Source organism: Staurois parvus, unplaced genomic scaffold (genome assembly GCF_062004578.1).
Source record: "Staurois parvus isolate SC_StPar_1 unplaced genomic scaffold, SC_StPar_1.0 ptg000089l, whole genome shotgun sequence".
Taxonomy (NCBI): Eukaryota; Metazoa; Chordata; class Amphibia; order Anura; family Ranidae; genus Staurois; species Staurois parvus.
In genome coordinates this window covers 70463-86944 of record NW_028317885.1, presented here as the reverse complement: position 1 = coordinate 86944, position 16482 = coordinate 70463, and the positions used below count along the sequence as shown (strand labels likewise).

Here is a 16482-nt window from a genome sequence, read left to right as displayed (position 1 = left end):
ACTTATCAGCAACTTGTTTTCTAGTAGTCTTTCAGGACAGCAATAATTGACCGCCTTGATATTGTTTATGCTGTTGTGCTTTATGTTTTTCAGATGGGCGGGAGGTACTCTTCGATAACTGATGACTGTGGGAAGAAGCCTCCAATTTGAAGTCTAAGTCGGTGTGTGTTTCCTGCGAGAGGAGCTGCGTTCTCTCATGTGCTGTCCTGAAGACTAGTTCAACAATAGTGCCTATAGATAAAGGTGAGATCTTGGGGGGGGGGGGGGGGGGGGGGGGTACACAAGAAAATGTTTCCATTTCATTAAAAACTTTTTCATAAAAATATTAATATTTGTAATAGTGTACTTTGGAAAAAGTACTCTCTTGGTCTCCGACGTTGCCATGCCCTCTTTTAAGTAAAAAAAAAAAAAAACTTGTCTTATTGTAGATGTTTGGCATGTCTGCCCACCAATCTCTGACATTGACTACATAACATTTTTCATCACTCATTACAAAATTCCTTCAGTTGCAAGATATTTGTAGGTTTCCTTGCAAGAATGCCAGATTTCAAATCCCTAGCCCTCTCCTCCAACATTTCAATGGGATTTAAATCTGGCCTTAGACTTGGCCAGTCCATAATCCTCTATTGTTTTTAAACAGACCTCCCTGAATTATAGTGTGTAATGGTGGGTTTACTAGTGTGATCCAGATCATTATACTGGAAAATCCATTTTCAGTTCAGCTTTCTGACAGATGGCCTCATTCTCATCAAGCACACTTTGACATAATTCAGATCTAGAGATGACTTAATGGCTGCAAGCTCCCATGGTCCTAACTCCAAACCATAACAATTTCACCATCATGCTTCACAGTTTGAGGTTCTTCAATTACTGATTCGATACAAACATGTCTACTGTTTCTGTGACCAAACAGCTTTATCCTCATCAGCTCACAGTGCATTGTTTAAGAAGGCCTGGTCTTTGCCTATATGTCAGATTTTTATTATACAGGATTTATATAGCGCCAACAGTTTGTGCAGCGCTTTATAATATAAAGGGAGACAGTACAATTACAATGCATTTCAGTACAGAAGGAATATGAGGGCGCTGCTCGTGGAGCTTACAATCTAAAGGCTTTTTTTAATGACAAATTCTTTTTTCTGGCACACCTCCCATGCAGGGACGTTTGTGCTTTTTATAGAAATTGTACAATAATCTGATTGATAGTACACAGCTTTCATCTGAAATTATTTGAAGGGACCAGCATTTTCCTCATACAATACCAGATCGTATAGTTTTTGTCTGAAAGTACAATACAGTACATTACATCATTTTAGCATTCTTATTCTGTTGTACAAGAATTTTCGTAACTTTACTAACCTCTTCACTTTCGATGAATGTTGACACCAACTGTTAATAAAGTTACTTGCAGATCCCGTGATGACATTTTGTGGTTATTTGAGACTTCTTTTAGTATCAGTTGGTTAGCTCTTGGGCTAAATTTGCTGGTCTGGATAGTCCTGGACAAATTAGCAGTCACTTGAAATCTGTGCACTTATAGAATAGAATTTTTTTCTTACAGTCGAATGGTTGACTTCAGGTAATTTGTTGATCTTTTTAAACTTTGTCAGACTCCTAGGCATCTACAACCTTCTTGCTGAGGGACTTAGAAAGTTTATTTGATCTTGGCACAATAGCCAACACCCTAGACCAGCCATTCTCAACCAGGGTTCCATAGAACCCTAGGGTTCCTCCAGAGGTTGCTAGGGGTTCCTTGAGCTGTGGTTCACTGACCTCTCATTTGATGGTGCCTGTATGGATCCAGGATCTGCACCACTTGGCAAAGCCACCAGTTACCATATAAGCTGCCTGCAAGGGTGGTATTCTGGCCACCACTGTAAGGATTGCATTCTTCCTACTAACCACTAACGCAAAGGGAATTTTTGCTGTTTAACCACCAAAAGTTGGCTTAAGTAAAGGTTCCCCGAGACCTGAAATATTATTTTGGGGATTCCTCTGGGTTAAAAAGAATGAGAAACACTGCTCTAGACATTTAAAGGTTAAATAAGACAGGTTTCACCTGCATACTCCTCTAAGAGGTTCTAAATATTGCCACCTAATTCCAATTTCATGGAATTGAAGCTGTAGTAAATGTACAGTGTACTTTTTCGTTCTTAAAAATCCTGTAACTTTTCTTTGTTCATTTTAGATTGATAATGAATACAGCATATCCATTTCATGTCATTTGCTCAAGTATGTCACCTTTATCTGTACACACTGTTGTTAAATGAAGATCTAATGCTTGTCTGTTTAAAAAGTCAACAATTTCTATGGGGTGTTTTTTCTTTTTCACATGACTGTAGACATATTTTAAATAAACTTTTATACCAGTTAGTAGTAGGTAGTCAGCTGGCTGTTTTCTAAATTATAAGTATACAGAAAATTAAATGAATGCATAAAAAGTACAACTATCAGATCTATATTACATAAAACAGTATGGTTTAGCTAGTAGTAGATATTCACAGTCGACTGGCTTGATTCTCTAATGATGATGCTCCACAGGTTATCCAGTTTAATGCATGTCAGGAACCTAGCCCGGTATTTATAGCCACACAGGGTATTCAACCACCAACAAATGTGTCAAGGCAAATGTTGATTGTCCAAGGACAGGATGGGTGGTGTCAGTGTTTGTGAAAACACCATGTTCTAATTAGGTAATCCAGTCCTATGATGCCAGGATGTCTGGAGCAGGTGTTAATTTTTCATTTTACATGGATGAAGGTGTGAATTGTCCAATTGCCTAGGTAGAGATGTTAAAACCGCTAGTGGTCCACAGATGGCATCAAAGTCCCCCACCCCTGTTTAGGAATGGTTGTTCCTCTTGGGATCTTTTGGATGTACAAAAGACACAGAGATGTAATGTTTGTTAAAATTGTTTTGCTTTTTTACAGCACATACCCATACAGTATAACCATATTACATCATGTATTCTGCTTTTCCCTTCTGAGCAATGGTGCCATGTTTTTGCTAGACCTTGTAGATGTTTCAGCTCAGTCTGGGTAGCCATAAACTTGCAAAGCATTCTTGAGGTGTGTTTATCTTTTAAACTTTGTGTTACCATCTCAGCCCGGTGTTGCAGTGTTCTAATCGCCCCTAGTTTGTGTTTCACTTGGTGGTGCAAGTCAAAAAGCTAGTACTATTTAGTGTTGATAGGTTTCCTGTAGACATCAGTATTCTTAAATGGGGTTGGGGGTCCTCTACACCATTTGTCACCTACATAGAATGCTGTTTTAACATCTCTGCACTGGCAGTAGCATTTAACACCTTCAACAATGTAAATCAAGGCTTTAACACCTGTTGCAGACTTCTGGCACAATGGGATTGAATTATGTAGAGCAGGGTATTTCCCCAAATTTTCTTTCTTCTTGTACTTGGACAATAAAGTCTACCTTGCATTTTCTGCAGTGATTGGATTAATGTACCTGAGAATATTTATAGTGCTGTGGCAATAAATTACTGGACTATATTTCTGACACTCATTCTAGCCAAAGATGCTGTTTAGATGCATTGCAGAACATCTTCCAACATTACAAATCAAGTTCAATTGAATGTGACTTACATCCTGTGTTGACAGTTTTTGTTGGCATCAGAAGAGTTTTGATTCCTACGCAAGACTATGGAAATGCAAAGCCGGCTTGAAGTGGGTCAAATGCTGGTCAGAAGAACGTCAGATGCACCTGTGAGTGTATTCTGGATGATCTTACAAATATCTCAGTGATGTGAAATGGATGCTGTCCACACAATGGCTGACTAACAATTAGCTACATAGTTACCTAGATAAATGAGAACCTTCAGACCGTGTGTATTATTTTTTTTTCCTTCCTTTTAACAGTTTGCAGAAAAAGATTATTATGATCATCCAAATACTAGGGTATTTTTGCTCATTGCAAGTTTGATTGCTTTAAACAAATCTTTTTGGTTAATCTCAAGTGTACCTTTTCATGTTTGTTTTTCTTGTCTTCCAGTTACCTGTAGTCATTAGGGTACCTAGGCTTCAGTACTGTGCTCTGACTTTGTGTGAGATACCTATGTCCTTGTTGGGCTTTGGAGATATAATTGTGCCTGGTGAGTGAGAAATACGTTTTGTATATGTTCTTTGGTATTTGATGCAGCCTCCTCATATAACCATTTGCTTTGAATATTGGTGTTCTGTCTCTTGTGTAGACTTTCATTACACTGCTTCTCTAGGCAACAATAATGTGAAGAAAACTGTTAAAACTAAACTCTAGACAGACAGCTAAATACTCTGCAGAAAAACATATTCTGAAAACTGCTTTACCTGCTAAATGCAGATTTTTTTACTGCCAGCTTTGGGATCCAGACACCCCTGCTATGTTGCACAGCCAAGCCTTCAAACTGCTGTGCAACACAGCTTGGCAAACGCTCTGCCTACTGACTAGACCGTGCAGAACCAGTGATGAGTCTATTTTTTTCCCCGTTCTCTCCTATTAGCATTTGCTCTGCAGCATTTTAGCTTTTAGTGGTGGCTTTCCTCCTGCTGCTGTACAGGAGATTACAGGAGACTTATTGGACATAATGAAGTACTTTTGCAGCAATGACAGGGGAGCGGGGGCCCACCATTAACTGAACTTGTTGCTTAACCTTGCATAGGCAAAGCACTGCTTTACTTGGAGATGAACTGTTTATTTTAAAGGAATAAAAGCAGAGCACAGCCTATTGCATTACCATAGGACCTTTATTTTAACCAATTTCATTGTACTCACAAAAATACAGGGTACAGTGCATGTAACACAATCCAGTCCAATCCTTGATGCTGTAACATGTCCATCCAAAACAGCGTGTCTTGCATGTTTCAAGGGCTGTGCCCTCTTCATCAGAGCTATTCAGGCCCAAACAGGCGTATGTGTACCTAGAGGTACACATATACGTACATGCGCCACTGCATGTCGGAGCAACAGTGTATGGTGCTCGGTGGGACACTCGAGTAATTCATTTTGACGGTGGCAGCACATTCCGGACTGCTGTCCATTAACAAATAGAAGTTGAACAGTGATGGGGATTGTTTTCACTTTTTAAGCCATACTATCTAAATGACAGTCTTCCCTCATTGCATATGCCATAGAGCATAACTGATAGCTTACAGACGTGCAAGATCGTTTTTGCAGTCTGTGGTTTTGTATTCTAGAATTTTCTTTAGTTATATGTATTGTTTAAGAGTTGATGTCCGTGTCATTGTTGGCGTTAATGTTTGTTGTGTGGGTTGTACCCACATAACTCTTCCCTGCTATTGATCAGTGTGTTGGGTCTGGTTAGCTCTGATAAAGAGAGCACAGCCCTTGAAACGCGTAAGACAAGCTCTTTAGAATGGACATGTTACAGCGTTGAGGATTGGACTTGATTGTGATACATGCGTTGTACCCTGTACGTTTGTGAATCCATTGGAATTTGTTTTATTAGTAAAAGGTTTTATGGTAATGCTCTTGACCTGTGCACCTTCTTTTTTGCTTTTGTTCTATAATGGGGTTTTTTCTGATCTGAAGTGGGATGCATGGCTGAAGTGTGTGTGTTTTTTTTGGCTCCAATGTGGTGATTGTTCGTTATTGTTCCACATGAGAAAACGAGCTTATTTTGGGCCATTATTTGGACCCCTAACATGGAGGCTTCTTCCATCTGTAGCGTCGACAAGAACTTTTTAATTTATTTACTCAAAGCAAATCTTACCCTTCTCTTTTACTAGACAGCTAACTGCATAAGGTTAAAGCAGTGTTTCTAAACTCCAGTCATAAAATCACTCCAGTAGGTGATGATTTCAGGACCTCTTACGGAATACATGCTTAATTTAGTTAAGCTACATAGGTGCTTGTAACTCCTAAGCAAAATGTAATGCAGGACAGCTACGCTTATTTCAGTGTGTGATTGCTGTCTTGTTTTGTTTTTTTTTTTCTTTTTTAGGTCTTTTGGTTGCTTATTGCAAAAGATTTGATGTTAGATCAGCCACTTCAAGTATTTATTATATATCCTGCACCATCGGTATGTGATTTATTTAAAAATGTCTAAATATGATAACCAGAAATGGTAACAGACTGATGCCGAGTTCACATAGACTTCAGTTTAGTTTTTAAACCTTTTGTCTGAAGAGTGATGTGTACAATAAATATATAAATAGCTCTTAGCAGTCTTCGAGTAGCTGTGTGGAATCCCTCAAATCTGGGAATTCCTAACGGGATTGTTGACTTTTTTCACTTTAACTGCTTCCCGTCCACCCTATAGCAGAAATACTGCTACAGGGCAGCATGGGTGCGCAAAATCACGTGTGCGTGCGTGCGTGCGTGTGATTTTGCATTTCTGGGTAGGGGGCGTGCACGAGCCCTATTCACGGCCTCGGCTGTCAATCACCGGGTCCTGGCCAGTAATTATTTGCCGGCACCTGGTGATCAAGGAGCATTACCGACGGAGGGAGAGAACTCTAAGTAAACCATACATTTCTCTCCCGTCAGCTCCTGCACACTGCTATGCATGGCTTTGCATAGCAGAGCCATGCAAAGCAGTATGCTTACAGTGAAGCACACACATAGTAAAACGGCACTCCGTTAATCCTTTGTTCGCCCCACATGTTAACCCCTTTCTGCCCAGTGCCATTAGTACAGTGTCAGTGCTTATTATTAGCATTGATCACTGTATTGGTGTCACTGGGAATGTCGGTGTCACCAAGTCTGTTTCCCCCAGTGTCAGGATGCCTGCTGCAGTATATATTCCAGTATATATACCGCCATTTGTAAACGCTATAACTTTCACGTAAACCAATTAATATACACGTATTGGGATTTTTTTTTTTTTTTAGCCAAGACATGTAGCAGAAAACATTTTGGCCTAGATTTTATGATGAAATTTTGATTTAAAAAAAACAAAAATAAAAAATTTACTGGACATTGTTTAACCACTTGCCTACCGGGTACCCCCTTTCTGCCCAGGCCAGTTTTCAGCTTTCAGCATTGTCGCACTTTGAATGACAATTGCACGGTCATGCAACACTGTACCAATATGAAATTGTTATTTCTTTCACACAAATAGAGCTTTCTTTTGGTGGTATTTAATCGCTGCTGGGTGGTTTATTTTTTGCACTATAAACAAAAAAAGTGCAAAAATTTTGAAAAAATAAAGTTTTTCTTTGTTTCTATTATACAATTTTGCAAACAGGTAATTTTTCTCCTTCACTGATGTGCGTTGATGCGGCATCACTGATGAGTCGGCACTGATAGGTTCGTACTGATGGGGCAGCATTGATGATGCTGCACTGATATTCAACAATGATGGACACTGACTGGCAGCATTGCTGGGCGGCACTGATGGGCACAGGTGGGTGTCAATACTAGGCACTGCTGTGCACTGATTATTATCAGTGCCGATCTGTTCTCTGACAATTGCCGGTTATCGGCAGTACTTTCCTCATGCTTTGACAGCGTGAGGAAAGTGCAGCCGATAACCGGCAGCTGCATTTACCGGTGATCAGTGTGTCATTGGTCACGTGGTAAACGGCCGCTGTGATTGGTCTTTCACCACATCACATGATCATCTGTATCCGCAGGACACTATGATCACTGAGATCGCCAGGTGCGAGCCCCCGGGGACGCGCAGGAGGGTGTTTTCTGAAAGGACATTATGTGACACCCTCCCAGAACTGGACAACCGCGCTGTAGCTGTCATTTGGCTATAGTGCAGTTGGCAAGCTGTTAATAGCAAAAAGTAAAAAATATTGTTTTTCTTTTCCTCAAGATTGTCGGTCTTTTTTATAGTGCAAAAAATAAATGCACAGGCGATCAAATACCACCGAAAGAAAGCTTTTTTTTTTGGGGGGGAAAAAAGGACGTAAATTTAATTTGGGTGCAGCGTTGCATGACCGTGTAATTGTCAGCTAAAGTAACACAGCGCCATAATGCAAAAACTGGCCTGGTCAGGAAGGGGGTAAATCCTCTGGAGGACAAGCGATTAAACAAGCTGTTGAGCTGTGATAGACAAACTGGGAGCCCAACCTAGTTGCTCCGTAGTTCAGCTTTTATTCCAGGCAATACTGTGTTGTTTAGTAACGTGGAAGTTGTTGGTAGGAACTCCTGAGCTCAACTGGGGTCACAAGAGACCCACGATACCTGAAGTGTTAGTTTCTCAGCAGACTTCAGGGGAAGATTTCTCTTTCACTGTGGGCAGCAGGAAAGGGAAGTATCCCCTTACAGGTAGACCTTTTTTAATGTGGTGTTTTTTTGTTTTTGTTTTTTTTAAATGTTCTGTAAGTCGTGCCACAATGTTTTATTATGCGATTCATACTGGCACATTATGGCTAACAGCTCATGGGGGCCTATTTAATTAAAAATTAATTATTCCACTTTAGGTTCATAATAAGTATATTCATTTACCTACTGATTATTTTTAATTTACAGCTTATGCTGTGGGGATGGTCTTGACATTCATCATTTTAATGGTGATGAAGATGGGCCAGCCAGCTCTCCTGTATCTGGTGCCATGTACCCTTCTGACTAGTTCTGTTATTGCCTGGAGAAGAAAGGAAATGAAGAAGTTCTGGAATGGAGGAAGTTATGAGGTATGGTGGCATTTGCGCTAATATCAAACTTGTATTAAAAACCTCTAGTCACAGCTGTGTAAAGTCTATGCCACAAGCCACTTCCTACCCTCTGCCTCTTCACTTTCTGGAATAATTTATCTGATTCATAGCTGATATGAGTATTGTAGAATTTGTTCACAAATCTGTGATTCATATTTACAGACCAGTAATGAACTAGGTCTTTTTCTATGCCTGCTCTCTTTTCGCTTAGGTGGGCCTGAAAGGTATAAGCTGGCATTCAGATGTTCTTGAAATTTTCTTTTTCCAAGCAGTCCTCCCATACACATACCAGCTGAAAATATACCTTTAATAGTTTGTATATTTATTTAAATCAGATTTTATCAATTGGTATTAAAAGAGAATTGGTAGAGGCAAAAACACAACATGTCAAACAAGACACAAGAAAAAAAGATACAATCCAGTACAGGTCAAAGTCAGATCAGCAATGTTACTTGGCTATACAGCCCATGAAGTAATTCAATCAATCAGAACAGATGAGAAAAGATCCTGTGAGGTTGGGACCATGGAACTACTTCTTCCTTTTTTTTTTTTTTTTTTTTTTTTTACAAATCAAGACATAATAGAGAGTGAGGTATCCAGCCAGTGGCACCAAATTAGGTCTAATTTTTGCATGGCGTTTCACATATAACAAGTGTGTTTTTATACACCTTTTTAGTTCTTTTTGCCACTCTTCTGCAGTGGGGGGAGATGAAGAGACCCATTTAATTTGTACCATTCTGCATACAGCGCTTTAGACACTGCTAGAGAATTTATATTCTTCCAGGGAGAAGGATTCAAAATTCACCAGGATGCAGTTGACCCCCAGTAGGGTACCCCTTTACATGATTTAGGGTTGTAATAACTTCTGTCCAGTATCTTTTACGCTTGGGGTGCTGCCATAAGTATCAAATTCCTTTGGAGTTAACCATGTTTGCTGCTGCAGGAGTCAGAGCGTAGCCCAGTTCTACAAAGGAAAGGAAGATGGAGATATGGAGTGGATGGCTTGTAGGATATCCTCCCAGATTTCATCAGATATTGGCATGAGGTTGCTTTCCCATTTTACAGTTTACAAGGGAGAAGAAATTTGAGTGGTAATTTAATCCCCCTAGCTGTTCTCTACCTTTTGTGACTGGTCACATGCAGTCAGATTTTCTTTTAAGATTGTCCTATCAGATCAACAAAACCTACAAACAACCGTAAAGTGTCTACCTTTTTAAGATATTATTTTTAATGGATTGTTCAGTTATGTCCTAACACTACATAGCTGTTGGTAAATGTTGATCTGCAGCATTCTGCATGTTTCTACCAAATTTAGGTCAATGAGGATGTAATAGCAGCTTAGAAGCAACGCTGCATTTTCTCGTTATTAGACGGTCATATCTCCTTTAGGTTCAGGAACAGTTATGGACAGTGGGCTTCTGTTGTCTATGGACATATTCACAATTGTCCCCAAAATTCTTAAATGATCCAGATATCTGATTAGTATTAAGGCTGGTACACATGGGCTGAATATCAACCGGTTCAAAAGAAAGTGGCTGACATATGGCCCATGTGTACAGCAGCCTTTCCAACAGAAGCCGGTCTAACGACCAGGTTTTATCAAACGGGTATGTTGGACAACCAGCATTCGATCAGTGCTTGCAGCCAGTGGCCCTGTCAGACCAAAATAGCTCAGTGGGGGAGATCGCTGCACTAACATGGCTTAGTACTGTGACCTCTCAGGTTTTTTTTTTTTTTTGTTTTTTCAGCCCACTGGTTTGAATGAAGAAAAAAAAATGAAAAACTCACTGTGTACCCCTCATTAGGGTCCATCCCCACTGTTAAAATTTCACAGCAGGGCTTGCTGAAGTGCCGTACAGAAAAAAAAAAAAAATGAAGAATCTCAGGCACTTTTATGTTCAGCATTAGCAATAGTAGCACACAAAAGCACATTGAAGAACATATGGTTTTACACATTTACAGCTCACTGTATTGTGGCAGTCAGTGTTTTGAGGTCACCTGAAGATTGATAGGTGCTGGCCTATTTACTACCTGACCCCACTGTCTCTCAGCTTCTGATTGTGCAGTTTGTGCAGGCAGTTGACAGGCAGCAGCTGTCGGATTTCTCATGACCTCTGACCCTCAACACTTTAAAGTACATATCTTTCCTAAGTACATGTAAGGTTATGCGAGATTGGTGATTCTGGCAAGCTTTCATCTGGAGAATTTCTGAGGTTCAGCTGACACCTTCCATAATGGGTATTGCTCCCTGTCTGGCTGAAACTCCTGAATTTCACTTCCTAGTAAGAGAGCAGTAGCAGAGCAATGCCTTTTTACAGTGAAGGAGTAATTTGATAAGAGAAGGTAAGGGGTCACAAAGCAATCATGTCACTGGTGAGTTGTGACCATAAACCGGTCACTTGTGTGGCACATCCCTACGTAAGCCTAATTAAAATATTTAAAGGATTGTTATTCAAATTGCTGCTTAACCCCTTGGCACCGGTGCCTTCCATCGCTTTAAGGGTTTCAGAAGCTGGGAGGCAGGGTGGGGTTACGGCGGTCACATGATCGGGAAAGGTCCCGATCGAAAGAGGAGATCGGGACCTTTCCGTGAGTACCGGACATATGTGCTGGGAGTGTGCAGGGCACGGGCTCTCAGCACATATGTCTTTTTTTTTAAATAGAACGCAAATGTGCGGCCGCTCGGCATCTAGGCCCAGATGCCAAGAGGCAGCACATTTGCATTCGGACGGTGCCAAGAGGATAAAATTAATTTGGACATTCACTTTGAGTACTAATTCAGCCACTAAATAATGTGGTTTCAGTGAGCGTCTTTGTAAATTAAAGGCCTATTCAAACTCTAATATTCTGTTTTACGTTTTCATCATTGTTTAATGTGAACTACAATTATGGCTTTTTATTAATAATCATTGATCTGGTTACATATTCTTGCAATAACCTCTTATTTTTCTTTTTATTGTTTTAGATAATGGAGCAAACAGACAATGCTGTTAATGAAGAAAATATTACAGGAGAAGCACAAGAAGAGCAGTGATATCACCTTTATGCTTCAATAAACTTATTTTTTTTAATCTGCTATTTCAGATAGGTTTAGAAATCCTCTGCTGTATTCCCCCTGTTGAATTTGTAATCTGAATATATTTTCTAGACTTTTTTTTTTTTTTTTTTGTAAATCCGGAATGGGGGAAGGTTTATGAAAGAATTTGTAATATATTTGTGACTGGCTAACATGGTACAATGCTCTTTACACTTCTGATGTTGGAAGAGCTATTTCTATTACATTGTGCCTTACTTCAGATTAAAAAAGGTCTTTTTGATCTTTGCACTATAACAAAAGTAGGCAACAGCGTTGTCATCCAGCCCTTCCACTGTAGGTTGCCCTAAAGGGGAACTCCTTACAAGTGTTATCAGATAAGCCTCACCGTCATCTTTTTAATGGCTGACATGCTTGCTCCAATTTAAAAGGTTTACTGTTTGTTTTTTGTATTTTTTTTGGGGGGGGGGGTTGGGTCAGTGAACAAAAAAGTTTATTTCAGTTTTAGAAGGGAAAAGTCACCAATGGGAAGCCTCTCCTGGCTCTGTCATGGAATCTCATTCTCTGAACTTGAGTCCAAAACACCTCGTGCTACTGGTTACTTGATGGGATTGCTCTTATGTGCAGCCCTGTAAAATCAAGGTCACAATTCTTGCTACCAGTACACCAGAAATGCGTAAAGAGATGGCAGGTGACTCAGCCCACTGGCATCTGTTACAACTGAAATGTAGGATTTGAGTATACCTTTACAACCGGCGTTATTGCATGTTGTCCTTCAGCAGATACAATGTGCCAAATCCACAGATTTATGTGGGGAATGTCTGACAAGGCAGACATGCTGAAGGAATATGACAACAAATAAGTACAGCTCCTGATGAGTTTGTAGAGGTGAGCTTTATCTTACCCCTATTCACACCTTCCACTATAAAACACTGAAGTGGAGTTCTCATTTAGGTCAGCGATGCACTATAAATGCCTGTACAGATATGCTTGTGCCATGTTGTATTCTTTACTAACACAGACACAGTGGTTTTGTTGTTATTATTTGATTTGCTGTTAAATATTCTGAATCCTGTTAATTTAAAACAGTGTATTCTTAAGATATCTGAGACATGGAGTGCATGGTACTTTTACATTTTGGCACCAGAAACACATGTGAATTACTGTACAGGCACCAATGTCTTCCCAAATGTCATATATCAAGAACGACCATCATTGCCCCATAACATACATATATATATATATATATATATATATATATATACACACCAAACCTCCATAACACTAACCGTTAACCCCTAATTTGGCACACTCTAAACCCTTAACACAACAATCCCAATAATAACATAAATATGAACCCTTAAAAATGAACCTAGCCACAAAAATGTGTATTTTTCCACTCCCTTAACCATTAATCCTAACCACCTTATCCCTGTAACTAGGCCTGAATATAAACCCTTAGGGGTTACTGTATATTAACACTAGGTAGTAGGCTAACAATTTATTGTCAAATGTACTATATTATACTAGTCTTGCTCTGTTGGTATTGGCACCCGGTCTTAACAGTCCCACTCCAAGAAATGCTGGTGTTGACAACACGACATTGACACCCTTGCGCTATATAAGCCTTGGATGCATTGAGGTGAATTTATCGAAACTGGAGTAGGCAGTCTGGAGCACACATGGCAACCAATCATTTTCTATCTTCAGTTTGGCTTCGAAAATGAAATATTAAATCTGATTGGTTGCCACTCACAGCTACTCTTTATGGCTTCTGCAATGTTGGTAAATTCCCCTCATTGCCCTTTACAGTAACTGGATGCTTTCGTTTACATGTAGTAGACAAATTAGCGCTTGTTATGATGGGTAACAGTCACCAACTTTTCCTGGAGGTTTTATACACGCACAAAAGTAGGAACATTTCAAACAGGCAGAACCTGTAACTTGACAAGCACCTCAGAACAGCCATTTATCTTTCTTCTTTTTTTTTTTTCCCCTCACATTAAAGGATTTGTATGACCCCAAATTTTACATAGCTTTCTATACCTGCATTATGCTGGAGTTGTACGTTTACAGAAAAATTAAGGCCTGTCTAGATATGTAAATGCTCGTATCTAGCACTGTATATAAACCACTGTCAAGCCTTTTACATTCTATATCTAAACTTGAAAATCTATATTTTATACTGTTGAAATACAGGTGCGTGTTTGAGTTCTAATGGTTAATCCAAGCAGTTCCCAACAACCCTATTAAGATGATGCTGGAAACATTGCAGACCTTGATGCAGTCTGTCTGTGGTATTGATGAGGTCTGCTGGAGACCATAGAAGTTTGGTGTGTATTGACTTCTCCAGCTTGTTCACTGCACTCAGGTTTTCATGCCAACAGCCAGATTTCAGCACATGGAAGGTGTAAATGATGATCATATCCACCGGCAATGTGTTGTGGTGTTGGAAAGTGGTTGTATGCACATTGGTCCCGGCCTTTGACTTAATTTCCCCAATTTAATAACATAATACAAGGAGTAGTGGCATGCAGTGACCAACAGTAATAAATCAGAAATTAGCTCATTGAATAGCTTTCAAGCTTCATTCACACCAATGGGTGCATTAAACCTCAGCTGTGGGCATATGCTGTGAATAAAGTAGTGCCAATGCATTGTAATGTTGCATTACACTGTTCCCTTTTTTTTTTTTTAAACTTTATTGAACTGTCACAAAATGACATTTCATTAATATTTATGCATTGTGCCGCAACCCACTGTGCTGAAAAAAGCAGAGCATAGTCTATATTTTTTAGTGCACACCACTGTGGTGCAGTGGTATGAATTGAACTTATACAACTTTAAGCAAATTGCCTTTTCTATGCATTGGGCAAGGCTGCCCAATACATAGTGTCAATAGGCCCTCAGGCCTATGCTTTCTATAACTGTAGCACAACCCAAATGGAAGACATAGCAGCCTTTGCAGGGTTGATTTTCCCATAGTGTGTACAGTATATCCCTGTGCAGAGCTGAATATAAATCCTCTGAATAGGACATGTTCCTATTATGATTCATCTGCACTGGGCAAAATATTCAATCTGCAGTGAACACTGTGTGAGAAGTGCTACTATGGTTCAGACAGCAATAAAGACCCATTCACATCTATCTGCTCTGGTGTGTTGCATTTTTATGTCACTTACCATTTGTTTGATTGGGCTTCCCATGCACCAGAATGGACAAAAAGAAATACCTGCACATTTCTTTGCAATACGTGGTAGTGCATTAGTGTAATGCTGTGCGCTGCAATGCAGTTCTCTTGTGGAGATGCATTTTGACTGCCATTCACAACGAATAAACAGCATTGGCTACTTGGGTTCTAGTTTGGATTTTGTGGGCTTCAGCTACAGGTAGGCAAAGTATAGATGCCATTTTTAAAGCTCATGTACACCACATACAATGTGTGATCTGATTTTTTTTTTTTTTTCTTTTAAATAAAGTTTGTGTTTTTATTTTGTATTAAAGAACAACTCAAATTTGCACCTTTTTTCATGTAAAATGAAAACATGACATTGGCCGAATGTTATTTCAGAAAAACTGATCTGTGTGTATCCCTGTTCCTCATGTCATACCAAACAGGTGCTATCGGGGGAAATGTTGGTTCTATTAAGCAGTTTTTGTGAGCTTTGCTGTCACTCAGGATATTGGATATTGCACATAGTGGTTGACGCAGGCATAACATTTTTCAAGGTCTTGGATACATATTAGCTGCTCTTTATTATGTCAAGGAAAAGATTGGCCTACAGTAGCCGTGTAATGAATTGTATTTAATAATTTCAGATGCTGCTCATTTTGAAAAGTTATCCTTTTCACTTAAACTAGAGTAGTTCTTTAATTCCATTTGGATTTTAACAACAGCTGCTCTTAAAGCAGCTTGCTGTTCTTTTTTTGGATTCAGTTTATATATTAGCATATATTAGCACAATTTCGCCCACCAAGTTCTATAGTGCAGGAGTACATGAAATTCTCTGAAATGTAGTTATAACACACTGTATGACATTAATAAAATCTGATTAGCAATTGTAACTATTCTGCTACTGTGCACAGATTTGTATGGTGTTACAAGCACAAAATTTATTCTACAACAAAATCATATTGTGGAACCCTTGTTTTTATATCTTTTGATACAAATACAGGATTTATTATTGCATTATACTTTTGATAACAAAGTTTGAAATGTTTCAGGCTAAACATAGTGACTTTCTAACATTTACTTACTAATAAGCCAAACTGATTAAAGGGCCATGTTTGTAATATTTTTATTATTAAACTAAACATTTGTGATTCAATAAATATGTAATTTAATTACAATGTATGGTGTTATTGATTTTTTTTTCCCAGACAAATACATAAAGGAGGAGAAATGGTGAGCATCCCTTTCTATTTCACTTCTTCATCAACTCATAATAAAGATGATATCTCAGGAGTGTTGGGATGACTAATGCTGCTTTACAGAAGCATGCTGGTTCGTGATCTACACACCCACAATTTTGCATTAATTTTGACATGTAATTTATTGTTAGCAGAAAATTTTATCTCTGTAATGAACAAAAGGCAGAGCACATCATGTGGCATTAGAGGCCTACATTCTAACAGAAATACAAAGAAAACATGTCCACCAATATGTGGGCCTGTCAGGGTTTTTGCTGGGATTGTGGGAGGCTAGATCACAGATCTCCAAGCAGTTGTAAAAGCAAACCTATTGAGAGTTAGATATGGGTATGTGCATATTTTGTGTTTATTATTCACTTCATCAACTAGTGTAACTTGTCATAGGTCAGATAAATGAAAGTTT

General features: G+C 39.1%; 1 protein-coding gene across 2 annotated transcripts in view; it reads left to right on the top strand.

The window, feature by feature from the left end:
- The window catches only part of SPPL2A (signal peptide peptidase like 2A), an 81897-nt gene extending 65899 nt beyond the window's left edge, over positions 1–15998 (top strand). For both annotated transcript variants that reach the window (XM_089670281.1, XM_089670280.1), the window contains 4 exons: positions 4005–4104; positions 5953–6030; positions 8433–8593; positions 11580–15998. In XM_089670281.1, coding sequence (XP_089526407.1) covers positions 4005–4104; positions 5953–6030; positions 8433–8593; positions 11580–11648 — 408 coding nt within the window. In that variant the 3' untranslated portion in view covers positions 11649–15998. The remainder of the gene's footprint in view (positions 1–4004; positions 4105–5952; positions 6031–8432; positions 8594–11579) is intronic.
- Positions 15999–16482: the final 484 nt, after the last annotated feature.